Source organism: Thamnophis sirtalis, unplaced genomic scaffold (assembly GCF_051295495.1).
Source record: "Thamnophis sirtalis isolate CommonGarterSnake01/CBP01778 unplaced genomic scaffold, rThaSir2_p1.2 scaffold_9, whole genome shotgun sequence".
Taxonomy (NCBI): domain Eukaryota; kingdom Metazoa; phylum Chordata; class Lepidosauria; order Squamata; family Natricidae; genus Thamnophis; species Thamnophis sirtalis.
In genome coordinates, this window is record NW_028261389.1 from 16,234,484 (window position 1) to 16,261,763 (window position 27,280).

Consider the following 27,280-nt stretch of genomic DNA (forward strand, 5'->3'; position numbering starts at 1 on the left):
GGGTTAGAGATTTTCATTTCTCCCTCTCTCTCTCTCTCTCTCTCTATATATATATATATGTATGTATGTATGTATGTATGTATGTATATATGTGTGTGTGTGCGCGTACGTGCGTGCGTGTTTGTGTGTGTGATTCCTATAAGCTAAATATAAGTTAAAAGCATTTAAATGGTTTGTTATAAAGTTGTAAAGATCTCAGTTAAAGGTAAAGGTTCCCCTTGCACGTATATGCTATTCATTCCTGACTCTAGAGGGCGGTGCTCATCTCCGTTTCAAAGCTGAAGAGCCAGTGCAAAGACATTTCCGTGGCTGGTATGACTAAACGTTGAAGGCGCACGGACCACTGTTACCTTCCCACCAAAGGTGGTTCCTATTTTTCTATTTGCATTTTTAACATGCTTTTGAACTGCTAGGTTGGCAGAAGCTGGGACAAGTTAATGGGAGCTTACGCGGCGCTAGGAATTCGAACCACCGAACTGCCGATCTTTCTGATCGACAAGCTCAGCGTTTTACCCACTAAGCCACCACATCCCTTTTCTCAGATCAGTTAGGATCTCAAGATCTCAGTTAAGATGTGGTAAATTGTTGTAAGTACTGATCAAAATGGGATAATTTAGAAAGTAGAAAATACTAATACAAATACTACACCCCCAAAACCTTCTTTGCAGCTCAAATGCTATTTACAGGGTTCTTGTAGCTAGGACTGATGCCTTCCTAGACCGAAAATGAAACTCATCATTATGGACTAGGGTAATTTAAATGCATCAATGTGTTTAAAACGTAATATTTATTTCAGCCTTCCATTAGTTTGAGTTGTGCTCATTTACTAAAATCCTAAAACAAAAAAAATGTTTCCAGGATTAGGGTATACAGTATTTATAATTTCTTTGTGAAATTAGCATTAAAGATTGAATAAATTTTCTCAATCTACCAAAAAGAAACAACATACAGCACAAGAACACATTAAGTTTGTTGTAGCATGACAGCCAAACTTTATTACAAGGACTCTAAGGATTCAACCTTAATACATTTCATGTGGTGCCAGTGTTTCTTAGAAAGATAATTGCTTTTTCATCTGATTGCAGAAGTATTCTCAAAAGACCAACAGAAATTTTTCTCTTTCCTGCAAGTTCACAGGAGAATGAGGCATGCTTTAACAGAGATCATGCTGATTTTTTCCCCCTGGAGACAGGTTAAGAGGTTAACTGAAAAACAGAGTAACATATTCAAGAATTAAATTCTGGGGGTCAATAAAGATTAAGAGTCTATAAACACCATGACAAGAAAGATTTTTTTTTTAAAGACAAAGAGAGAAAGTTTTAATCACTGAATTTTCCAAAAACGATTTCAAGAAATAGAACTAAAATAAAATCAGACTGAGAAGTTTTAATTACAAGTGCCATATTCCCTGTCAACCTGTGTGTGTGAGAGAGGAATGAGCTAGTATTTACACAACCAGTAAGCTCAAGAGGGATTATTCCTGGTGTTTTGGTGGCTCGTTGCACTCCTTTTGCATATTGGGATTGTTTTAGATGTCACGACTAACAGTTTCTTCCAATAATTGTGGAGAACAAATGGATGGTAAATGCTGGAACCCACAGGTCACCTGAGCAAACAAGTTGTTGCCACAATAAAGATTAACGACAGCTGTTGTGTACATAACCTCAGTTACATTTTTATCTTGGGGAATCCAGAAGGTACTTATGGAAATAAATTTGGTTCAACTGAGAGGGGCAGCTACTTGGTGGAGGGTAGGCTGCCTCATATCACAGACATCTGAAGTGGTGTAGGGTTTCCTGCTTAAGCAGGGGGTTGGACTAGAAGACCTCCAAGGTCCCTTCCAACTCTGTTATTCTATTCTATTCTACTACAGAGGCAGTCTGAGGTTACTCTGTGATCGTTCTAGTTCTTCTCCCAGTGTCGATAGGCAACCGCTGAGAGACACTCTTTTTTTTGTCTCAAAGTCTGATTGTATAAAAGTACATCACCTTCAGTTACTATTCATAAGGGATCCCCCTAAAGAGCTGTAAAATCTGCCTTCAGCCAGCTGCTGTAATTGCTGTCTGTCAAAACAGAACCTGTTTTCTTACTAAACATTTCAAAGCATTGATTAGTTTGAAGGTGGGCGGGTGATGGGAAGGGTGAATGGGGGACAGAGGAAGACTGATGGCTTATGGACATTCAACTTTTATTTAGTTAAAGTACCCCAGAGAGATCCTAACACTACATTAGAGAGAGAAAAAATCTTGCCTGTTCTGGCAGAACAGGAAAGCAACAGGAAGAAATTGTTACAAATAATGTCTGGGTTCCTGACATGGGAAGCATAAAGAAGTTCACACATGAGCAAACAACACACCAAACAGAATCACTGATGTTGCTGCTCACAAAATATGTAACTGTCAAAATGAAGAAATCCCTTTCAGCACACAGCTAGGTTTTCCCCCCATTAACTTTTCTGCAACAGTAAAATATTGTTGAGGTTCAGTGCCTTAATAATTTCATTCCATACTAGGGACCCCCAAAGCAGCACCCTAAAGTAGACTGGTTGTAGTCACTATTTATAAAAAGCATGAGGATCAATAGTTTAATGGATAAAATGAAGGACCTTTAATATCTGAGTACATAAGATGTCACTGAAAGTAAAAAATGGTTTAAAAAAGAACAGGGAGAAAGTTGATGTCATGATCAAAAGTACAGTCTAGAGATAATGGCAATTACATGTTTATTATCTGTTAGTAGAATGCAACTATTATCCTTCACTTCAATCAGGCTTTGTCATATTCAGGTATAAACTGCATTAAACACAAACTGTTATATTCATATAAGACTCTTCTTCCTTTTTTTAAAAGAATACCTTATTTTAATTGGACCGGAATTTGGAAAGATATACATGAAATAAACAGGAATGAGTAACTGTTAGCCATAATGTAGCCTTCAATTCATCAGTGACTTAGCAATAGCAATAGCAATTAGACTTATATACCGCTTCATAGGGCTTTCAGCCCTCTCTAAGCGGTTTACAGAGTCAGCATATTGCCCCCAACAACAATCTGGGTCCTCATTTTACCCACCTCGGAAGGATGGAAGGCTGAGTCAACCCTGAGCCGGTGAGATTTGAACAGCCGAACTGCAGAACTTCAGTAGCCTGCAGTGCTGCATTTAACCACTGGGCTAGGTTTTCAATACCTATTTTATGAACGCAAGCATCACTTTGTACCTATGCATCTCTAATAAGTAACAAGTTCTTAAATCCATTCTCAAATTGTGGGCAACATGAAGTGCTGTGTTGGATTGCAATAAGACAAAGGTAGAAGTTTACAAAGAAGAAAATACTTGTTAGCCCTGAAAATCTAGACCTCTCTATAGGATATTTACATTACAAAGACACTATGAAGGGACCCTCTACTCTTCTTCCACCATTACAAGCCCGCCTTAACATATGTTGGAAACTGTTGTTTTGCTTTTGAACTATAAAATATCTGAAAGGCATATATAAAGCAGTTAAGTCCAAATATGGCCCATGCAAGATCAACTCTAATTTGTTTTGGAGATAAAAGTTCATTCAAACAAAATGAGCAAAGGTGCTGTTAATTTTGTCTGAAAACACCCGTGGAAGTTAAACCAGTCATTCTATCTTAGCCCCCAGCACTAACTGTACAGTGTAGCTATAAGGTGTTGTGGCTATTTACTTTAAAAATAGCTTACACATCAAAGCTTTTCTGGTAATTGGGAGTTAGACATACAAATACTCCATACTTTTAACTCCCAATTACAGGAAAAAAAAGTTTATTCCTTCCTTCCTTATGTTATACCCAAGAAAATTAGAGGTTTTTTTAAAAGCTTCATGCTATGGAAGGAAATGGGGGCATGAGGTCATAGCAAGAGATATACCTCCCATGTCCTCATGTCCCTCTATAGCAATGAATCTCTTAAAATTTCTCTGTAAGCAGGGAGTTTTTAAAACAAATTCTGAGTGCTGCATGACGGGAAATGACAATGGAAAAGCAAGAAATCTTTAACTATAATTCCCATTCTAAAATGTATTGGAATGTTTAATTTCTTTACATAATGAATGCTTCACTTTAATTAGTATTCCTCAGGTTTCTATTTCTCAGGTAATGCTCTTGATTTATCTTACAATAAAAAAGTTGGTAGACTTTAGGAGAAACCCTACCATACCACCTCTTACAATACTAGACAACACAGTATCAATAGTAGAGACCTTCAAATTTCTAGGTTCTATCATATCTCAAGGCCTAAACTGAACACCTAACATCAAAAACATCATCAAAAAAGCACAACAAAGAATGTTCCTTCTGCGCCAACTCAGGAAGCTCCAACTGCCCAAGGAGCTGCTGATTCAGTTCTACAGAGGAATTATTAAGTCTTCACCTCTATAATTGTCTGGTTTGGTTCTGCAACCCAACAAGGCAGACACAGACTTCAGAGGATAATTAGAACTGCAGAAAAAACAATTACTACCAACCTGCCTTCCATTGAGGACCTGTGTACTGCACGAGTCAAAAAGAGAGCCGTGAAAATATTTACAGACCCCTCACATCCTGGACATAAATTGTTTCAATTGCTACCTTCAAAACGATTCTATACAGCACTGCACATCAAGACAACTAGACACAAGGGCAGTTTTCCCCCCGAACACCATCACTCTGCTAAGCAAATAATTCTATCACCACTGTCAAACCATTCACTAAGGCTGCATTACTATTACTATTGGTCTTCTCATCATTTCTATCACCCATGGCTCCCTCAGGTAAGGGATTTTCCCCCTTACCTGAGGGAGCCATTACCATAGCAACTCCACTGTGCTGTACAGGAGAAGCCATTTGAAGGCACAACAGGCTGTATCTTAACAGAACACACACACCGAGGAGTGTTAGGGGTGTCTCCCCCCACAAGTATTTATTTCCAGAGAGTAAGTTATCTGTGTACCAAGTTTGGTTGAGATTGCTCAAGGCGTTCCAGAGTTATGCTGGAACATAGCAATAGCAATAGCAGTTAGACTTATATACCGCTTCATAGGGCTTTCAGCCCTCTCTAAGCGGTTTACAGAGTCAGCATATCGCCCCCAACAACAATCCGGGTCCTCATTTTACCCACCTCGGAAGGATGGAAGGCTGAGTCAACCCTGAGCCGGTGAGATTTGAACAGCCGAACTGCAGAACTGCAGTCAGCTGAAGTAGCCTGCAGTGCTGCATTTAACCACTGTGCCACCTCGGCTCTGTTGAACACACACATGAACACACACAAACATTTTTTTATATATATAGATATTCCAGCAGGAAACTAACAAAATAGAACTGATGGCTTTTTGTTAAACAGTCAGAAAAACTTTGCAGAGTGTATCTTCTCCAATTCTTTCCAGTCCCTTAAAAAAAAGTTCTCCTTTAGGTCACCTGAACAAGGAGGGCTTAGAATGAATGAGTTGTTTAGTTCAAACTTAAAAAGGCACTGAGAAAAGTGACCTACGACTGTTTTTCACACAGCTGTTGCAGCATCCTCATGGTCATGTGATCAAAATTCAAATGCTTGGTAACTGACTCATATTTATGACAGATGCAGAGTCGTGGGGTCACCTTTTAGGACGTTCGGACAAGAAAGTCAATGGGAAAGCCAGATTCACTTAACAAGCGTGTTACTAACTTAACAACTGTAGTGAATCACTTAACAATGGTGGCAAGAAAGGTCATAAAATGGGGCAAAATTCAATTAACAACTGTCTTGCTTAGGAACAGAAATTTTGGGCTCAATTGGTCATAAATTGAGGAAACTGTGTACCACTAGTTTCTCTTATGACAGTATTCTCTTTCCCACAATTTCACAGACTAGATATAGCTCGTCACTTAAGTGTTCACAATGATCAAATATGATTCCAACTTTCAAACTCTTAATCTCTGAAGATGTTTACTGAATGTTAGAAATATCAATAGGATAATAGCGCCCCAATGTAAGCTTTAAATAAGATTTTATCCACATTTTCCCACCTGACAAGTATGATTAATAGGAACCTTAAAAGGTATTTTAAAAACAGCAGGTATGATTTCCAGATTGTATACTTATCAGATCAAGACTGTCTGGTAAATTCTATCTCTAACTTTAATAGGTCACTCCTTATAAATGAAGGAAGTTGAGAACCATTTTATGGGCTACCAATAAATATTTCTCTCATCAAGTGACTGACCTTGTCTTGGCTTGGAAGCTATACAGGTTGGGCCTCTTGAATAAGACCCCTCCAGGGATTTTGGGGGTTATAGGCTAGGTTGGGAAGTAAGAAAAACAACAACTCCCCAATAAGCCCCCCCCCAAGACAATTACTAACCACTTTTGTATAGTTATAAAATTAAACGGACATATCCATAAAGTCAAGTTGTACTTGAAGGAGACATTTTATGGGGAGTCTAGAACTCAAATTTCTGCATTATTTTTTTTTAAAAGCTACTATAAATGAATAGGAATCATATTTAAAGTGCTCATCTGGATTAATTTGCTAAAAAAAATAACTAGAAGCCAAAAAAAACCAAAAACCCTGGTCGTATTTTTTTTTCCATTTGTGTAAAAGAGAGCAAGGGGAAAAATGGACTTCAACATCATTATATTTGTTTGAGGTTATTAACCCCCCCCCAATTTAGAGTTCTGAATTATGTGTAGATTTGTTAATGACAATGATGAAGCAGAGTTTTGAATGAAACAGCCAGCAATATTCTGAGCCGTTGCCCAACTGTTTCTCCCATAGAGATGCACTGTGATATTTTTTTTTCTCATTTTTTTTTCTCATAGCTCCTGATTTGATCCAACCTATTTTTGAACTCTACATTGCTTTTGCTGGCTTATCCTTGCAGACCACATTTAGTTCTAGTATGCTTTCAGAGAGTGATCTTGCTATTGGACTCCCTTTGCATACTGTAAATTCTTGCCAAGGTTTCATTGGGTTGGAACAAATAGGAGGACTGCTAGATTACAAACACAATACATCTGAATTTTGCAGCTATGTCATCACATTTAAAATATTGCAATTGCTGGCAAACATTGAAGAGCTATGAATTGTGAATGGCTGACCGTGGCTGCAGAAAAAACCTCAATTCTTCAAAAGAGGTGGAAAATATAATGCCATTACTTATTCTGAAATTCTGCAGAGTAATGATTGCTTTTTGTTAGAGCTTAAGAAATCAGGTTCGTATCACCATCATCCCATAGAGCAGATGATTTTGTTTTAATGAAAGATGAATGCGTCTCTATTCTTTTTTTCTGTGTTTTCCATGCTTCCCATTTATTCTATAATTTCACTGGGTTAAACCTGGAAAATGGAAGACAATTGTTTCACTTTTTGACAATTTCTTTCTATCTTTGCAACTCTATTCAATATTACAACATTAAGAGCAGTTTGTGGTAAGCATTCAAATATTGCTAGAAAAAGATGAAGCATATCTCACTTTGCAAGTGATACTCTGCTCTCTGTCCTTACTATTCAACTAAACCAGAGGTGGTTTCAATTTATTTTACTACGGTACGCTTGTGCACACATGTGCAGAAGCATCTGGGCGGAGCTTCCCGTGCCCGATGTGGGGCCAACCGGCAGAAACCCTTTCTTTACTAAACCCTGAACTAAACCCTTTCTTTACTACCTAACATCAGCCTCTCTTATTTGTTGCATTTGGTTACATGAAAAATCAAATTAACAATTTTTACATCTTCTGATGTCTAAAATAAATGAGCCAGAAACTCAAAACTCAAGTGTACAGTGTACCAAGTGAAACCAAAGTTTTATTTAGAAACATTGTAGTAAACCCGTGATCACGTGCCCATGATTTATGATGGGGTTTTTCATCACTTTCCAGTAGAAAATGGCAAAACCCATCCATTGGATATGCTGAATATGCTTAATAACTGTGTTATTAATGTTATTTATGACCATTGTAAATGATTTTCAAATTGAGTCAGTCACATGATGCCTTGACTTATGATCACAATAATTTATGACCAAAATATTGGGCTCCATTATGGTTAAGTCGATCCATCATCTATGTATCTATCTAAGTATCCATCCATCTTCTATCCTACCTACCTACCTGCAATTTCAGTTGTATGAAAATCAATGGGAAAGAGAGCTTGGAGCTCAAAATCCAATTTGTAACGCTGTAGCTGAGATTCTTGGAGAGAGAGATGCTTATGGGCTCTGTTGTCTTCTTCCATTCTCCCTTTCACTATTTCTGTTGTTATGATGTTCTCAAAAGATTAGTAATTGTGGTATGTTATCAGTGCACATTAGGGCATCAGAAATTTGTTTTTTTTAAAATCTGAGATGGAATATCAGATACACATAATCAGGGAGGCACATTTGAATGAAGTCCTTACACCTGGAAATATGCTGTATTATTTCAGTTAATATAGCAATACTTTCATTTCCTATTGCCTCTTCTACATTAGTGAAAAAAAATCATTGTTGGCAAACAGAACTGACTCAGGAGAGAGAAGCTATAGATTTTTCTAAAAGTAAAATGCAGAATAAATTCAAGGGGAAATGGAAAACACAGGCACCATTACACCCTCCTCTTAATATACGGAAGGGATTCAATTTTGAGGTACATGAAACAAAACAGAAAAACCCTCGGTGACGAGAAATGAGAGAACAATTTATTAGGCCAAAATAGTAAATCATGAGGGTGTGGCAAAAAAAGAAAAAGAAAAAGAGGAAGGACCATATTTTAAATCACAAGGAAAAATTAGTTCAGTGAATATTATCTGATTTGTACTTTCCGAATCAATACAAACCCTGAGCTGCCCCTTTTCATCTCAGGCTTCACACCCAGTTTTGGGTAATAAATCAGACACTTAATTCAGGTCTCAGCTGGGCTTGGCAGAAGACTCCCAGACACAACTCAGCTAGATTAGCATCTTTACTGCAGACAAGAATGAAGCCTCGAGATGAACAAATGATCCCTGTTGCAGTGCAAAAAAAGAGTCAGAAATCTATGCTTCAGAGCACAGGTTAAGCTCTGGGCTGCTTCCTCCTGTGTGTCCAGCTGAGAACAGGCAAGAAAGAAAAGCATACCGGTTCTCAGAACTTTTATTAGCTTAACTGTAAATCAATTCAACAAGGTAGCATAAACAGAGATAACACCTACACTGGAGGTTGTAAATCTGGCAAGAGTATGTTTGCAGCAGAGTGAAGCTTTGCCTGCGTCCTGCAGCAGAGAGAGGGGCTATCTGAAGAGAGATGGCCAGGGATGTTGGTCATAAATTCCAAAGGCGGGTCTGGCGGAGCTCAAATAATCCACGTTCGGAGTCAAAAAACAGTGATCACCCCCCTAGATAGGGGGACACCAGGAGCTAGAAACTCAGAAACAATGGAAAGCAGGTCAGAAAGGGAGTCTGACTTGGACATGTCAAGTGCTTCCTTTCTCTTTCAGGTTGTGGGTAGCTGGAGAACATCACGCCATTTCTTGCACTTCCATTTATTTAATTTAAAAAAAAATATCAGACAACGCACTTCCTCATATTATGACTTCCTTTTTTCAGGCTTCTTTCCCTCTATTTCCTGATTAAGGAGAGCAGGAAAGGGGAAGGTTGGTTTCTTGTCTCTCTGCCAGAAATTCACAGAATTCTCTCTCACATCTTCAAGGGGAACAGATCCTCTCCCATTTGTGCAATGTGCCCCCTTCATCTCTCCTCAAACAATGCCCTCCTTCATTTAGGACCGCTAGCAGGTGCAGAAGCTGACAGGGTAGCTAGCCAGCTAGCTTAGGCATCAAAGACTCCTTCCAATATTCAAGCACCAAACGTTCTTACACAGCTATGCACAAAGGACAAAAACAAAATTGCAGGACCAGGAGGAACTGATAGGAAACTGGATGTGTTTTTAGTGTGTCTGGCAGCTGAATGTGAAAGACCACAGCACTGATCCTTACTATTACACTGAATGGTCCAATAAACAGGGCATCCAGCTTTCGGGATGTGGAAGGAATCTTTCTGGAAGAAAATTGCTGCTGCTTGTTAGAGTCACCACTCAACTGTTGTCCTGGGAGAGACTCATGACTTGGCTTTCTGGGGAGTAGAGGGCGTGGTGCTTGGGAGATTCCTGCTCTTTTTGCCATCTACTGTGAGCTGTTGACTGTTTCTAGGTCTTCAGCCTGCTCTGATTTCACTATTAGCATCCTGGACCTCCTCAATCAGTGGTTGGTACCATGGGCTCCCAGTTGACTTCCAACTCCCTGATTCTTTTCTGTCAACATCTTTGACTTCCACTGACAACTGTGCAGCATCTCAGGATAGGCTGCTCAGGTACCACTCTAACCCTCATCAACTCTGTCAGCAAGTTCCATTGTTTTCTATGACCCACTGCTCTCCTGTCCATCAGTTTTGTCATGCTCCATTGTTCTTCTGGTTGTCATTATTTCCTGTTCTTTTCCACTGTTCATTTTGCGGCAATGACCCACATTGGTTCAATGTAGCAGAGCCCTTTTTTAAAGGGCCAACTTGTTTCATCCTACAGGCAAGTCTGCAAATTTTCTCCATCATGTCTCTCTATCTTCAATACAACTTTGTTGAATTGGTCAACTGAATTCCTTTTTATTTGAGCTCGAATTCTCAGTTAACAGCTGCAATTTAACAGTATGTTGCTACACTGAGTTATTTATTTTTGTAATTAATTACATAATTTATATCTATTTAATAACTGATAATCAATTACATCATTTTAATAAGTTACTAGAGCAACAAAGCTACCACATTTTAAAATGCATTTAAACGTAATTTAGGGCCTACTCACAATAAAAGTAAAGAAGTGGTCAGAATTTCAACAAGTTTTGAAGCCAGACTGAAATGTACAGACAGTTATAGAATCCACAAGCAGGTACTATAAGTGAAATCTAAAGTTTATTAGGTAGAAACTTGGCCAGCCTGAAATGGTTAATTATACTAGCAACTCTGAGCAAGCTTTCCTCTCATGCATACTTGTAAAGAAAAAAAGGAGGGAAAAAAGAGAAAGAAAAGCAATTTCTGGACAGATAATTACTTGGCAGTATTCAACCTATAATCAAGTTTAAAAACAGCACACTCTGGTTTCCTTGAAATATGTCACGGGAAGCAAAATATGGAGGGACTCTGAAAGCTTGGCAATAAATTTTGAAATAAACTTCTGGAGTGCTGACAAATTCTTTTAATTAAGAGTCATCTGTTTTCCTTAATTCTTCTTCTAGATATGTCATTTTCCTCTCCCCCCCACCCTCAAGCCAGTATACAGGCATGCTGTGTGCCTACCTTGCACTGAAAATAATAGGAAAATATGTATTGGTGAATGTCCATCTTCCGTTTAAAAATTAACCCAAAGCTGAAAGTTGTTTTCTTCAGATGACAACTATATGCTCCCATTTATGAACTCGCAATTTGTGAATCCCTACTTGCCACTTGATCTGCATGCCCTATCCAATAAAATATGACATCTTTAAAAGCCATGAATAAAATTACAGTGGTTCCTCAGCACTCATCATCACCATATTTTTTGGAGTATAAGATGCACCAAGATTTTGAAGAGGCAAATTTTTTAAAATTTTTTTGCACTTTGCAGACCTCCCAAAAAGGGGGTGTTTTTCACGAAAACGGGCCTGTTTTTTTGTCAAAAAAGAAAAGAAAAAAGGCATGCGTAGCCTTTAGGAGCCTTGAAGAGTGCTCCTGGGGGCTGGGGGCAAAAGTCAGTCTGTTTTTCGCTCATTTTTGCCCTCCCCAGCCCCCAGGAGCATTCTATAAGTCTCCTAAAGGCTATGCATAGCCATTTTGGTGAAGGGGCGGGGTTTCAGGAGGCAAAAAATGCTGTATTCAGTGTATAAGACGCACCCAGATTTTCAGCCTCTTTTTTGAGGGAAAAAGGTGCATCATACTCTGAAAAATACGGTAATTGGTTCTGGGACATACGATGACAAAAAACAATGAGTACCAAACAAATGTTTCCCATAAAGAATAATGTAATGAATCACAAGGCAACTAACCTTTTAGTTTTATGAGTACCAAACAAACGATGAATATCAGGACAAAATTTGTGTCGAGTATCAAATTTGATGAGTTTCAAAGCAGTTGAGTACCATGGTACCACTGTAGTTTTATGCCAGCAACAAGGCAAGGATACTACTCCACAATGAAAGCAATACTAACAACTAGTAAATGAAAGTAAGCACAGATTTTCACATATTATATAACTGTGAATATAATGCTAACATTTGCAGTAAAAAAAGGCAAAGCAGATTTTTTAAATTCTGTGATGAGCAAATGGATATGGGAAAATGAACCTAGATGTTTGGAAGCCCTGGAACGGTATAAGCTTTAGGTCACAGCTATAAGAAATGAAAATACAAACTTAGACAATCCTGGTGCATAATACACCAGATTTAACTGTGGCTGAAAAGAAGAAAGTGTGGATAATTGGTGTGGCATCACCATGGAATAGTAGAAATGAAGACAAAGAAATGGAGAAGATCACAAAGTATCAAGGCCTGAAAACTGAAATTGAAAGATTATGGCATAAATTGGCTGTGGTGGTTATTGACACATTGGGTGCCATACTAAAAAGCCTTGGCTAGCACTTTGAAAATCTGCACATCGACAACATTTTCATCTGTCAATTACAAAATGCCACAATGCTTGAATCTACTATGCTGATACATTACGACCTCCTAGGTTCTTGGGAAAAACTCCATGTAAATGAAAGCCAACTAAAGAACTGGCAAGCTGTGATTTCATGTTGTATATGTGTTACATAACAGCCACCACCACCATCGCCCAAGGCTGAAAAAACACTGTACTATACGGTTCATATTCAGCTCAGCCATATGGAGAAATAATGTGAAAGAGTCATGATGGGCAGTATGGGAAAAGAAAAGAAAAGCAAAAAGTAACTTCAGATTCAAATTTATTCAGATATTAAATTCCTTAAAAGGTCTTTGCCCACCCACCATTTCTCAGTCCCAACATGAGACTTCAGATTCTTATAAAGAAAAATGCCATTTTCTATAACCATTGTGGCCTCCCTTTGAACCAAAATATACACATATGTGTCTATGTATAGAGTTCCTCTTAAAATACCCAGCTTTGAAGCTATACAGATCTATACAACAGGAAACACGCAATGTGATTTTCAGTGAAGCAAATACACTAGCAATGCTAAACGCAATGTTTTTTTCCTCTCACACATCACATAGGATGTGCTTAATTAATATTAAACTTTCCGCATCTGTCTTTTATAAACAGTTGCACAAACTGAAATCACTTCTGCTGTTTTCCTCTACTTGTTTAGACTGTCTGGTATTAACTCCAGCCGATGGATGCCTGCATTGTATGCAGCAGAGTAGAAATATTATTTTACATACTGTATATAAATACATTGCCTCAAGTATCTGTAAGTTAAATTACTGATAAGCATCTAGGAAAGGATACTTATTATTTCATTAATAAGATTCAATTAAAGAAAATAATAAGGTTTGCCCGTTGTCTATGTTGTTCCATCCAGCAGGGGAGCAGATGTTTTCTTCATTGTCACCCCATCAGCATTTTTGTCAGCTGTCAATGATGAGACAAAAGACCAAGCCATCCACTAATTCCTGGCTATTTTGTCTTTCCAAGCAACACTTATGGAACAGATGGACACTCTTTAATCCTCTAAAACAGGGGTGTTCCACCATGGCGACTTGAAGACTTGAGGACTTCAACTCCCAGAATTCACCAGTCCACAAGTCTTAAAGTTGTCAAGGTGGGATAACCCTGCTCTATATTCAACTGTTTAGTTCAGAAGAGAAAATGATGAATCACAGCATTTCTATAACCACCTTGCAGAAGGAAGGCACACAAACATATCAAGATTGCTTTCTTTTAAAACAAGAACACAACAAAAACAAATAGACTCCAATTGGGCTATTTTGGGTCACTCATTACAGTACTGTTTTAGTTATGTGCCACCTATCAGAAGCTTTGCTCTAGGTTAAAATAGCAATGTAAATTCCAAGACAGTTAGCCCCCAAATGTTTGTTGGAAAAGCCAAAACTTTATAACTTTCTGAAAGATAGCATTGATCTTGGGAGAGAGAGAGTTTTTTCCAAAAGGCCAGGGCAGCTACTCGGAGGTTTTGTTTCTGAGTCCCCACCTCTTTTATCTTTTAAGAGAGGATGGATTGAAAATAATGTAAATGTTAAATACAGAAAAGGGCTGAAAGTATTGCATACTAGAGCCATGATGGCCCAGATCATTTTCCCCTTCTAATACAGACTCTCATTTAGGAAGAGCATAATCACTGCTGGCTAAGACTGGGGAGACCAAAATACAAGTTCATCCTCAGTGATTGATACTCACATATTGATTCTGGGTGAACCTACTTTTTTAGTCAAACCTACTCACAGGGTTGTTCTTTGGTAGGGAGTTCTATTTATGTTCCACAAGGAAAGGAAAATGTCTGTCTGTCTGTCTGTCTGTCTGTCTGTCTGTCTGTCTGATCTATCTATCTATCTATCTATCTATCTATCTATCTATCTATCTATCTATCTATCTATCTATCTATCTATCTATCTATCTATCTATCTATCTATCTATCTATCTATCTATCTATCTATCTATCATCTATCTGCTATGCAATAAAGCATGGCTGACCATAACAAACAACAAAACCCCTCCCCAAACGAACATTGCTACAAAAAAATAATAATCCCAAACATACATTACAGAAGTGGAGAAGACTAAATGGGAGTTAGGAAAATGTGAAATTCAAGGAGCAAATTAAGCAAAAAGGGAAATTAAGAACAGGCAGTGGCTTCTTGCCAAGAAGCAAGTAACCACATTAGAGGTGTTTGTTTTTTTCAAAAGTGATACTGTTACTAACAGAGTCATCACCCTGCCTCCTGCTTGCCAATTCCACCCAGTTGTAACCATGGACTGTAATCAGATTCCTTGAACTGTCTTAGTGTTTTTCTTTTCTCTGATAGAATTGCTCTAACTTTTTTATCCAATTTCTGATATCCAAAGCCGAGAGCTTCGCTTACACTTACATTTATACACACACAAGTACCCAGAAAGAGAGAGGCAGAAAAGGAAAGTATTCCTAATCTAGTATGCTTGTTCTAAATTTCCTTTGCCAATTTTTCCTCTGGTGCATATATGAAATCTGTCTGTGTATGTATTCTCAGCAGAAATAAAACAAAGATTATGATAGAAACTGATAGTTTAAATAATCCACTTAAGAAGTCTAAGCATATTTTCTGTAGGGACCAAGACCAATTAGATGAAAATACTTGATACTCATTATAGTTCTTTTCATTATATACTTTTCATATCTTGATAGTTCATAGTTCGATACTTATCATATTTCAAGACCTAAAATGGACACTTAACATCAAAAACATCATCAAAAAAGCACAAAGAATGTACTTTCTGCGCCAACTCAGGAAGCCCAAACTGCCTAAGGAGCTGCTGATTCAGTTCTACAGAGGAATTATTGAGTCTGTCATCTGCACCTCTATAATTGTCTGGTTTGGTTCAGCAACCCAATAAGACAGACACAGACTTCAGAGGATAATTAGAACTGCAGAAAAAAACAATTACTACCAACCTGCCTTCCATTGAGGACCTGTATACTGCACGAGTCAAAAAGAGGGCTGTGAAAATATCTACAGACCCCTCACATCCTGGACATAAATTGTTTCAACTTCTACCTTCAAAATGACGCTATAGAGCACTGCACACCAGAACAATTAGACACAAGGAAATTTTTTCCCCGAAGGCCATCACTCTGCTAAACAAATAATTGCCTCAACACTGTCAAACTATTCACTAAGTATGCATTACTATTACTATTAGTCTTTTCATTGTTCCTATCACCCATCTCCTTCCACTTATGACTGTAACTTTGTTGCTTGTATCCTTCCGATTTATACTGTTTCCTAGTATAACTATCATTAAGGGTTGTACCTTATGATTTATGATGAATGTATCGTTTCTTTTATGTACAATGAGAGCATATGCATCAAAGACAAATTCCTTGTGTGTCCAATTTCACTTGGCCAATAAAGAATTCTATTCTATTCTATTTCAAGTGTCCATAGATGACGTATCTGAAAACCTAAAAAGTACATATTGCCAATAAAAATAGAGATGATAAAATCATACCAAACACTTATAAGCAATCAGCCAATTCTACAGTTATTCTGCAGATCATTATCTATTTCCACATTCCTGTCACTTAAAATACTAGAATACCACCCTGGTTTTATACCTCTCTTTAAAACAGAGGGCTATAATTTTAAGACTGGCTAAAATAAAAGCTCAACATCAAAGGAAACCAAGAGCTTACATGCCATGATGAATCACTCCACCCTAAAACATTTTGTTTTCTTGGACAGTAGGAAATTTTTATTTTCAATCCCCAGCAGCATAATAGACCCAGAACTAGGAAGTCAATTCTCTTCCGAAGACATTCATTCTAAAGGGGGCAATAGCTGAATTGATTACTGTAAATGGATTAGGGACCTACATTTGGTGAGCCCAGGGAGACATGCCTTCTCTGCCAAGGGACCTACTCCCAAGATTAGATTAGCTCCATGCCTTTTGATATTCGGAAGTCCCTCAAGATCTGGTTATGTTATCAGGCCTGAGGCTCCTGGGAACCAAAGACATGCTTTGATGGCTCCATTGTTGGGTTGGCCATTCTTCTCTTATTTGCTGGGTTTGATGTAATATTTATTTTTCAATGTGGGTTTCTGTATTTTTATATTTGTGGCTTTATTGATTATTATACACCACCTAGAGTCGCTCTTAATAATTTTTAATAAATAAACAAATAATGTTCTTATATCTTTTAAGAACACTGTTGATGAATCTGCAACATATAATTCCAGATTTAACAGAATAATGTTCTGTATGCATACAGCATTGTGATGAATCACTTCCTGCACAGTTTTTAAATCTTGAAACTTTTTTGCTTGGATATGCATTAGAAAATAAACAGGCTTGAGTTTAAATTTTCCCATACCTTTCTTTAAATTGACCATTCCCGCAGAATAGGAAGCATATTCCTATAGCATGGCGCATACATGTATGGTCATGGTCATATTTGTGTAAAAAAAGAAGAAGAAGGAAACAGTTTTGATGCATAGGAACATAGACAGAACTGGACAAATAACAACCTTCCAAACAGATGCCAATTGATTCAGAACTGGAAAAAAAGAGATCCAGTAACACTCTTCTGCTAGTTTTTGTCTTATCTTTGATTAAAATGTTTTGACATATTTTAAGTTTAATAGTTTTTAAAGTATAGGCTAGGGTCACATCTCATTTCTGAACATATTGTATTGAAATTTATGGGATTTTTTTTCAAAATACAATTATTTTCTCTGAGCGGTGAGGAATCAGTATCATGGTGATGGTAAAAGTGCCCAAAAGCAAGTTATTTTTTAAAAATTGATTCTGTGAATCTCTTCTTTAAGTGGCCTTCATGTTTCAGGTATACATTTTTAGAATAACAATATGCAGCCAACTTCCATTAAGCAAGCTACAAGTATTCTGGTGGGATTATCAGACACTGTGGCTGTTCTCTCAAGGAAGAACAAATTATCAGCCAAGAATGATTTTCAAAATATGCTGACTGTAAATCTAAGGTTTTTTTTACACAAATGATGTATTACCGGTACTTTACACACTTCATGTTGCAAAGGAATGGTAAACTACATTGGTCAACATTATCATACAGTGAAATATCTAAGCCATATATATAGAGCTACTCGATTAACCATATATGGAGATTCGGGGCTCTATGTAAATCAGCATTGCTGATTTAAATACAGCTACAGGATTTTATTATACTTTTAGTTTGACACTGAGCCATTTACTCTGCCTTGCAGGTGTTGAATATTGCTTGACTGCAGTTCTGATTAAGCCCAATGTTCTTGAAGCTGTACAGTTCATTGACAACTTGTCTACAGAAAATACAGAATGAGCTGCATTGGCGACATTACCGTTTTTTGCCCGTTTGTTTCATGCCTCATTTGACACGAAGGCTACGAAATTATACCCCAAACCAGCTCTACATTTTCAAAGCCAAGACCTCCAAATTAGCACATTTTGTGTGCAGTTTGTGAAGATGCCAGTGGTTAAACTATTCTCTTTCCGCAGCCTCTAATTCTAACTCAGTCCTTTAGACCACCTCTTTGAAGACAAGGGAAACAGATGGCGATGAGTACATCGAACACATATTCACTTCAAAAATTTTATTTAGGCACATAAACGTATAGAACGGAAAGCACAAATATTCTCAGCCAAGATCTTCAATCTTGAACGAAAGCATGAGCGAATGATTTTTTTTTTGCCTGCAAAATTTCTATGACATTTCCTAAATAAGATTATTATTTTCAGAATTAAGGCAAAGTATTCAAGATTCTTTAAAATTGTATCAAGATAAAACTATCTTGCAGCTTTTCCAGAGATCATTTTTTTAATTGAAAGTAAGCTGACATGAAAGGTTTCATAAGTATTTCACATTTCTTTCATTATAAATATATGACACATGTATTTTGCTGGTTAAGCCAGCAGATATCAGCATGCATCTGATCACAAAAGTGATTGCATGCAGAGGAAAATTTAAAAATTTGTTCTAAACAACAACAATAAAATTTGATTAGCACCTATTCTCACCATTTTGTCTTTTCTCTGATCAAAGAAGTCAATTTAGACTTCTCTGTTTTTCTTATTCAGTTTGTCAATTTTCCTGTGAAAATTAAATAGTTTTTATATGTCTAATTCAGAGGATTTTAAAGAGTTACGTGCAATTAAGTCCATTAACTGATGGACAAAGATTTGGAAAAAAATATAATGGAACTTCTTTGTTTTTGTATATGAGCCCCAGAGCTCACTGTAACAGCATTGCCCAAAAGGCATTAAGAGTTGTTAACCTAGTTTTGTGAAGCTTCTTCTCCGGTAACATTGTACTGCTAACTAGGGCATACAAAACCTTTGCCAGACCAATTCTCGAATACAGCTCATCCGCCTGGAATCCACACTGTATATTGGACATTAATAAAATTGAGCAGGTCCAGAGGTATTTCATGAGAAGAGTACTCCACTCCTCTGCTCACAATAGAATTCCTTATGCCACCAGACTTGAAATTTTGGCCTTGGACAAACCTGGAACTATGCCGCCTGCAGTCGGACTTAAGCTTAGTACACAAAATTGTCTGCTACAACATCCTACCTGTGAACGACTACTTCAGCTTCAATCACAATAATACACAGGCAAACAATCGATACAAACTCAAGGTAAACCGCTGCAACTCAACTGCAGAAAATATGACTTCAGCAACAGAGTGGTCAACACCTGGAATGCTCTACCTGACTCCATTGTTACATCCTCAAATCCCCACAGCTTCAACCTCAAATTGTCTACCGTGGACCTCACCCTGTTCTTAAGAGGTCCTTAAAGGGGGCATATGCACCATTGTGCCTACTGTCCCTATCTTACTGTCTTCACTTATCTGCATCTACTTCCTTTGTTCATGTTTATGTTCATACTTATACCTGTTACCTTGTACATGTTTGATAAACAAAATAAAATAAATAGTAACCAGATATATTGAATGTGGAAAGATAGAAAGACTCAGCAATTCTCACAATGGGGGAAAGTTCGGTGAAGACTAGAACTTGCTGAGAAGGCTGAATTGGGTTCTTTGATTAGAGGAAAGACAGGATCTATGTTTATTTGACGACTGAAAACCTCTTGTGAACTATTTGTGTAAAACAGAAAAAAAATATAGCATTGATGAATATCTTAGAGTCTATTATAGTATATATTATAGTAAAACCAGAGTTTTGTTGTAATCACACAGTGAGAGTTAAATTTATAACTACTTATAACTTCTGAAAATAAGTTTGGATGGTACTTTGTCTTTTTTATTCTTTCTTTTCTATTTTTCTTTTAATTGCATTTGTAGCTTTCTCTTTTATTTTTGTTTTTAATTACTTTGTAATAATTTGGATTAGTTTTTATCATTCTCTTAAAATTTATCAATATTTATTATTTATTCCTAACATGCAATGGAGTATGCTGCCGGGCGTCCACCACATGAATGCGTGCAGCACACACTCATATGCGTACTTACTGCCCGCAACGCTCCAGCTGCTCAGCGGAGTGTCGTGCAGGCACCGTACGCTCTGTCCGCGTAAGCCTCAAACAGCTCAAATACTGGTAAGGAGCGCGGGCGGGACCTCCGGAACACCGTACCGGAACAATACCGGTCATAACCCACCACTGCCATGAAGTTAGTTGCCCCCCCCGCCCTGTATCCTACCCCAGTCCTAGTGATTGTGCGTGGCATACACAGTCATAAATAAATATATTCAAATGTATTAGTTTTAACTTTTTAAAGATCATCCGTTATGACTTCTGTGGAGTCCTATTAAAGAGGCTTAATCTTCCTCTGTTTTACAAAATCTGTATCAACTACAGTACCATATTTTTAAAGAATCCAAGGAAAAATAGATATCAATTAGAAGACTTAATTTTTCTAGACTTAATATATGATTCAAAACAGATTGCAAGCTAATTTTGATATGGCATATGGTGTGGTTTTTCTTGAAAATTTGCTCATTTAAAAAACAACAACACAAAACAAGCTATGTATATGTATAAAACAAACTTTGAGATTTCTCTCTTTCCAGTTTCAACTAGACTATATCTCCGGGATAGAATTGGCAACTACTAAAAGCTAGTATTTATTGTAATTCTATATTAAATCAATAATGACAAGCCTTAACACAGGAGATTAATTTTATTTGGAAATTCTGGGTCTATACTTAATGAAATATGTAGCACACTAACAATTTATATATGCTAGTAAGTGCTATGAACATTTATGAGAAAAGGAATGACACCCTGAGGAACAGGTAGTTTTTCTTTAATAAAAAGAAAACAAATGGCTCTGGTATAATTACACAAAGCCTATGGAAGTCCATAGGGATGCGGTGGCTCAGTGGCTAAGACACTGAGTTTCTCGATCAGAAAGGTCGGCAGTTCGATGGTTCAAATCCCTAGCGCCACATAACAGAGTGAGCTCCCGTTACTTGTACCAGCTTCTGCCAACCTAGCAGTTCAAAAGCATGTAAAAATGCAAGTGGAAAAAAAGGAACCATCTTTGGTGGGAAGATAACAGCGTTCCATGTCCCTTCGGCGTTTAGTCATGCCAGCCACATGACCACAGATGAAGACATCTTTGGACAGCGCTGGTTCTTCGGCTTTGAAATGGAGATGAGCACCGTTCCCTAGAGTTGGGAACGACTAGCACATATGTGCGAGGGGAAACTTTACCTTTACCTATGGAAGTCCTAAAGTATTATGACCATTTTAGTTGTGAGTGAAGACATCTGAACGTGGAATATATGGAACTGCTGTGGTGTCCTTACATAAATGTGCACGAGTTTGATGTGGGCTTAAATTTACATGCTTATGTTGTACTTCCTCAAAAAAATGCAGCCAAACGTCCAAGGTAATTTGCAATTTTTCCTTTTGATTAAATTGGACCACAAGTAAACATGAGAACATTTGCAGAAAGGTAAGGAAGCATGCAGTAAAGTACAGCTAGCCTATCTTTTAGCTGCTGCATATTGTACAAAATCTCTTTTGAAAGGCCTCTGAAGGAAACTGTCAGCAATTGAAGAAATGTGATGTAAAGAAAGCTTCATAGTAATCATCCAGTTGTTGCACAGAGGAAAACAAAACAGGGAAGAGAAAAGACTAGCTCTTTGCTATACAGTAAGTGATTTTCAAAAGCATGTAATGAAATACAGAGTCATTTTTATAATACTGATTTTGTTCATGCATTGTAATAGCCAGAGGAAGCCTTGGCATTTGGTAGTGTAGGAAGTTAGCACCCACCCATCTCCTAGAAAAATGAAATATTTTAGGAAATATTAAAAAGGCAGAATATTATATTTCCCTGGATGAGAAAAGGATAAACATGTTTTTAATAACTAAGCGGCTTCTTGCAGCTCCCTGCCCCCCCCCCCCAGCTCCAGGGTGATGCGGTTAAGACATGACCCTGAGGGCATGATAGGATTAGCCTTCTACTCATCTCACCACATGGCACCCGAGAAGATTACATCACCCAGCAATGCTCAACCAAGCCTGGGAGACAGACAGCTTACAAAGTTAGCTAAGGCCCCCACTCCCTGGGAGTCTGACCACCAATCAGAATACATTTCTTACAAAGGAACAGGAAGCTCCAAGGCGGGGCCCAAAAGAGGGTATAAAATTCAGGCTCTCTCAGCATCTCTTTCCTTTTTTTCCTCAAGATCTTCAAGGCATGTGATCCCCCTTTTTCCCCCAGGACCTCAAACCATGTGGTCCTGTCCACCATTAAAAACCATCTTTCCAAGCAACTTCCATGAATCCAGTGTCATTTTCTCCACTTGGAACTGAACCCAGATGGACATTTCTTCCAACAGTAGGTTCTCTCAAGGATACCTGAAGGCCTGTGCATAAATTTTCAGACTTCATAAAAGAAACAAAAATAATACTGCATTTAGATCTCTTTTGTGAAAGTGTCTATAAAAAACAACAACATCTGGAATAAGTAACATAATCTTCTGCATTTGCAGTGTTTTATGATAAGATTCTGTAAAAGCGTTGGAAACAATTCTGGCAATTTTTATGTATGTATTTACAACATCTGCATCTCACTTCTTTTAAAAAATCTTGAAGTAGCTTAAGATGCCAGAACCAATCAAAGGTTCTCAAGTAAAAGACAAACAAAAATTGAAACCTGTATTGGAAGCACTATTAGAAGAACATATTGTGAATGACCTAAAAATGCATGTTTGTATAATATTTATGAAAATAAATTGGTTTCTACTGAGATCAAAGGCAGAGGTTCATTAATAGGGGATTGGCAGCACATATCCATTGATATTTCAAATTAAAATCATAAATCATGAGTTATGCTGTGCTGTATGCCCACTCTGCTACTTCACCTGAAATTTGATTTCACAACATACAATACAGACTGATTTAAATAGTTTCAATTGGGAAAATGTGACCATCCTAGACCAAGTGGAGTTCAAAAATGCTAGGGAATTTCTAGAAGCCTGGCACTCTGACAAATCAAACATCAAGAGAGACACATGGACATTAACAACATCTATAAGATAAAGGTTCTCCTCGCACAGATGTGCTAGTCTTTCCAACTCTAGGGGGCGGTGCTTATCTCCATTTCAAAGCCAAAGAGCCAGCGCTGCCTGAAGACATCTCCGTGGTCATGTGGCTGGCATGACTAAACGCTGAAGGCACATGGAACGCTGCTACCTTCCCATCAAAGGTGGTCCCTATTTTTCCACTTCCATTTTTACATGCTTTCGAACTGCTAGGTTGGCAGAAGCTGGGACAAGTAACAGGAGCTCACTCGGTTACGCAGTGCTAGGGATTCAAACTGCCAACCTTTCTGATCGACAAGCTTAGCGTCTTAGCCACTGAGCCACTGCAACGTAACAACATCTATAGACTATGCAAAAGACACTATCATCCAGCCACCGCCAAAAGGAACAGAAAGACCGAAGCATCTTGCCACCAGCAATCAGCAACCCAGATCAGCATAGATATCCAAGGTTGACATTAGACTAGCAATCAAGTAAACAATACTTCAATCAAAAAACTGCCAAAGAAGCAAACAGCCCAATAAAAAAAGTTTCTAAGATCACTCCCACTAACACTGACAGGCAAGGCACTATAATATAAACTGACAGCAAACTGCACTCCTTAGTAACACTGATGATATTACCTACTTTGGGTAATATACAAGAAAACAAGCAAGCTCAGGGGGCACCAAGGATCCCTCATTTCAACCTTGAATTACAAATGTCCTCCTTTATTAGTATCACCTGAAATGGGCAGCAATATTGTCTTTAGGCTCCAGAAACTGGAATATTATTGCTTCTCAATGTAGGAATGCAGTTTGGTGGTTTATGTGGCTACAACCACAAACGCTATTCCCTCCTGCAACCAGGCACAGCTCCCAGGCTTGCTGTTCCAAACACACATAAAAAACTCCGCAGAATTCCATGTTTTGGATGATAGATACAACAAACCACAGCACAACCGGTTGTAGTTCATTAGCTACACTGAAATGCTGGAGCAGCTAGTAAGCCAGATTACAGCAACCAGCAGTGGCAAACTTTGATCCTGGCACTTAAAAGTTCACACATAACCTGAATGGAAAGCTGGCCTACAGTGGAATGTTCTTCTGATCTACGGTCTTTGGATCAGACAGAAGAAATTAATCCACATTCTATGGAACGTTACTGAAGAGTTCAAACGCCAAATGTCTTGGCTCTGAACATGCGTCATTTGCGTTTTATACTTTTTTTGCTAGCATTAGCCAGACAGTTTCTTTAAATGAACCATTTTTTACTTATTTAGGAAGCGCATAACTCAAATTTTCATTATAATAATTTCAAAGCTGGAGTAGAAATAAATTAAAACAATGAAAGCATATGATGGTTAAACATTATGCAAGAAAGCAAGAACAGTAATTCATCCATAGCTGTTACTGTCACGCCAACAAACATTCAAAATCTAGGCCAAAAAAATAAATCTTCAGTTGATACTAAAAACTGAGAAGTCTAACTCAATATTGAGAGACACTTTACTGTGTTACTGAAAATGAAGTGTTGTCAAAGGGGCGTCGCCATGTTATTGTCAGGGCACTCGCACCCCTTACCAATTTACAGTATATAAATAGTAGTGTAAGTTTGATTCACTGTCACTCTATCCAATGATAGAGTGACCTATGTAGGTTACTATCAAATTTTTCTTGGACAATTTTGATTCCCTTCTAAACCTAGCATCAAAATAATTAACCCTTCAGAAAGTTGTATCCTGTAAAATAATAATATTCATTTATTATTGCTTCATCTGCCTTTCGCTCAGGATCTGTTCCTTTTTCTAATGATCTAATAACCTCAGTAAAATATTAATTAAAAGATATCTGCTTTGCCTCTTGGAAAATATGGCTCCATCTGAGAAACTTCTTGTGATAGCTGAACTCTTGTTCAGGCCTCCTTCAGCTAGAAAGTAGGTGAAGGGAATGGAAAAAAAAATAGCACAACATTAATTTGCTCAGGAGGACCAAATTCTAAATTTACATGTTTGAGCAGGAGCTACAAAATTGTGTGATCCCTCCTCCAATGCTTCAAGTTTTACTGAGGTTATTCCAAGTAATATAATATACTCAAAGTATACTCCAAGTAATATAATTAACACTTGGATGCATAAAAAGTAGGATTAGGCAACAATTACATTTCTCTTTTTCAGTACTCCTTCAACCCTCTCCTTGCCACCTATGAAGCTGAGTAAGAATTTCATATTATGATCAAGCTGCTAGAGAAGACATATTTAGAAACAAACAAAAATATCTAGCAGACATACAGGGCTGCATAGCAATTTGAATTCAAAGGGAAGGCAGTTGTGGGAGGCCAGGAGAAGACGCAGCTGCTTTCAAATGACCCTGAGAAGGGCTATGGGGTACACCCATAGATGCTCTGAATCCCAGTTTTACAGTCTTCAAATCTGGTCCTTGGCACTATCTTATTATTCAGTTAGTGGATGCCATTCTGTGTTTCTGTGTTCCAGACAAGTAACACCTATGCAAAACTCTCTTTTTTTTCTTGCAAAAATTAAACAAAGAATAAAGCTTCTGCTAATCCAGAATGTATCTCTGAGCCTTCCAGCAACAGCACCATATGTAGCATTCCAAAAGGACATGAGATTTTTTTTCTCCCCCCAACAACATTTCTATAGGCATTTTATAATCTAATAATACGAGAGGAAAAATGACTCCAAAGTTGTGTATAGCTGACTGGAATTCAGACATCTGTTCTGATTAAAGAGCTTCCTGAGTGGGGGTCCTCCATCCCACTATAAATATTTAGCTTTTAACTCAATTAAAACAATATAAGACAGGTTTTATTCTCCACAACCTGCAACTGGAATTGATGTACTAGATTTTTCTGGGGTTGCCTTAGAATGAGAACCAAATTTTTACCGCACCATCTTACTGTTCATAACACCCCCTCTGTAAACAAACTCAGGAAGAGTGGCAGTGGTATGAAGAGTTGACTCTCAAGATGGGATGGAAACAAGAGTACAGTAGTAGCAAAATCTTAAGAAATGAACAACAGAAAGAATCTCCTTTTTCAACATCATTAACATCTTGAGCAATTGTTGACTGGAACAAGCCCCTTAAAATCACCACCTGGTCCTATTTTCAGCAGTTGGTCTTCCTTCCAAAACTGTCATGGCTCATTTAGATAGCATAGCACATTTTTTCCCCTAAAGGATTATTCTCAGGGATGTTGGAATTCAAAACATAATGAGATACACTCATGTTAAAAAAATACCTCTATAACATAACCACTAGTCACGTTTTTCAGAAATTGTTTTTTTCTGTTTTTTCGACCACATGGAACAAACAGCATATTAAAAGAGGAGTATAAAGTACGTGGAATATTAAAACAAACTGCTCTAATCTCTGATGCAGAGAAAATTATGAACAATTTGAACTGGCAATTTCTCTTCAAAGCATTGGAAAATATGGACTTTAATGAGAATTTTATTCAAGGAATCAACTAGTGTACATATCAAATGGGGTTTAATGGTGATTTGACTAAACCCTGTTTTATCCAGAAGGGGACAAGACAAGGTTGTCTTCTGTCCCCTTTTTTGTTTATTTTGGTTCTTGAAATTTTGAATAGATATTAGACAAGATGAGAAGATAGTGAAAATTAGGCTTTGAAATTCAGAGTCTTTGTTGATGATTTAGAGTTGATTTTACAAGACCCTCTGAAAGAGATCAAGTCTATGATAAAAAAATTGAAAGATTTTGTGCACTAACAAGTTTTAAGATTAATAAATGAAAAGCAAAGATGTTGGTAAAAATGACTACACAAGATCAAGACAATCTGATGAAAACAAAAAAAATGGTTTTAAAGTAAAAAAAAGTTAAATATTTGGGTGTTATTTGACTAATTTGAATTGTACAGTGTTTCAAAATAACTAAGTCAATTACTATATTTTTCTCCTAAAAATAGTATGTATACACATCCACCCCAATAACCTATTGTAATTTCAAATTTCAGATAAGGACTAATTCAAAAAACACTATCTATGTATAAGAATGCATGTGGTACAGGGATGAAAAAAATATATTCCTATCAGGATATCCTCTATGTTTATACATAACCACTTATAAAAAGGTCA

The 27,280-nt window shown here is 37.5% G+C and overlaps 1 protein-coding gene across 1 annotated transcript in view; it reads right to left on the reverse strand.

Annotated features, from left to right (window-relative positions):
* Positions 1-968: 968 nt before the first annotated feature.
* Positions 969-27,280, reverse strand: part of LOC148044051 (ELKS/Rab6-interacting/CAST family member 1-like) — a 105,088-nt gene continuing 78,776 nt past the window's right edge. The window contains exon 17 of the mRNA XM_087722922.1: positions 969-1,205. Coding sequence (XP_087579048.1) covers positions 1,202-1,205 — 4 coding nt within the window. The 3' untranslated portion in view covers positions 969-1,201. The remainder of the gene's footprint in view (positions 1,206-27,280) is intronic.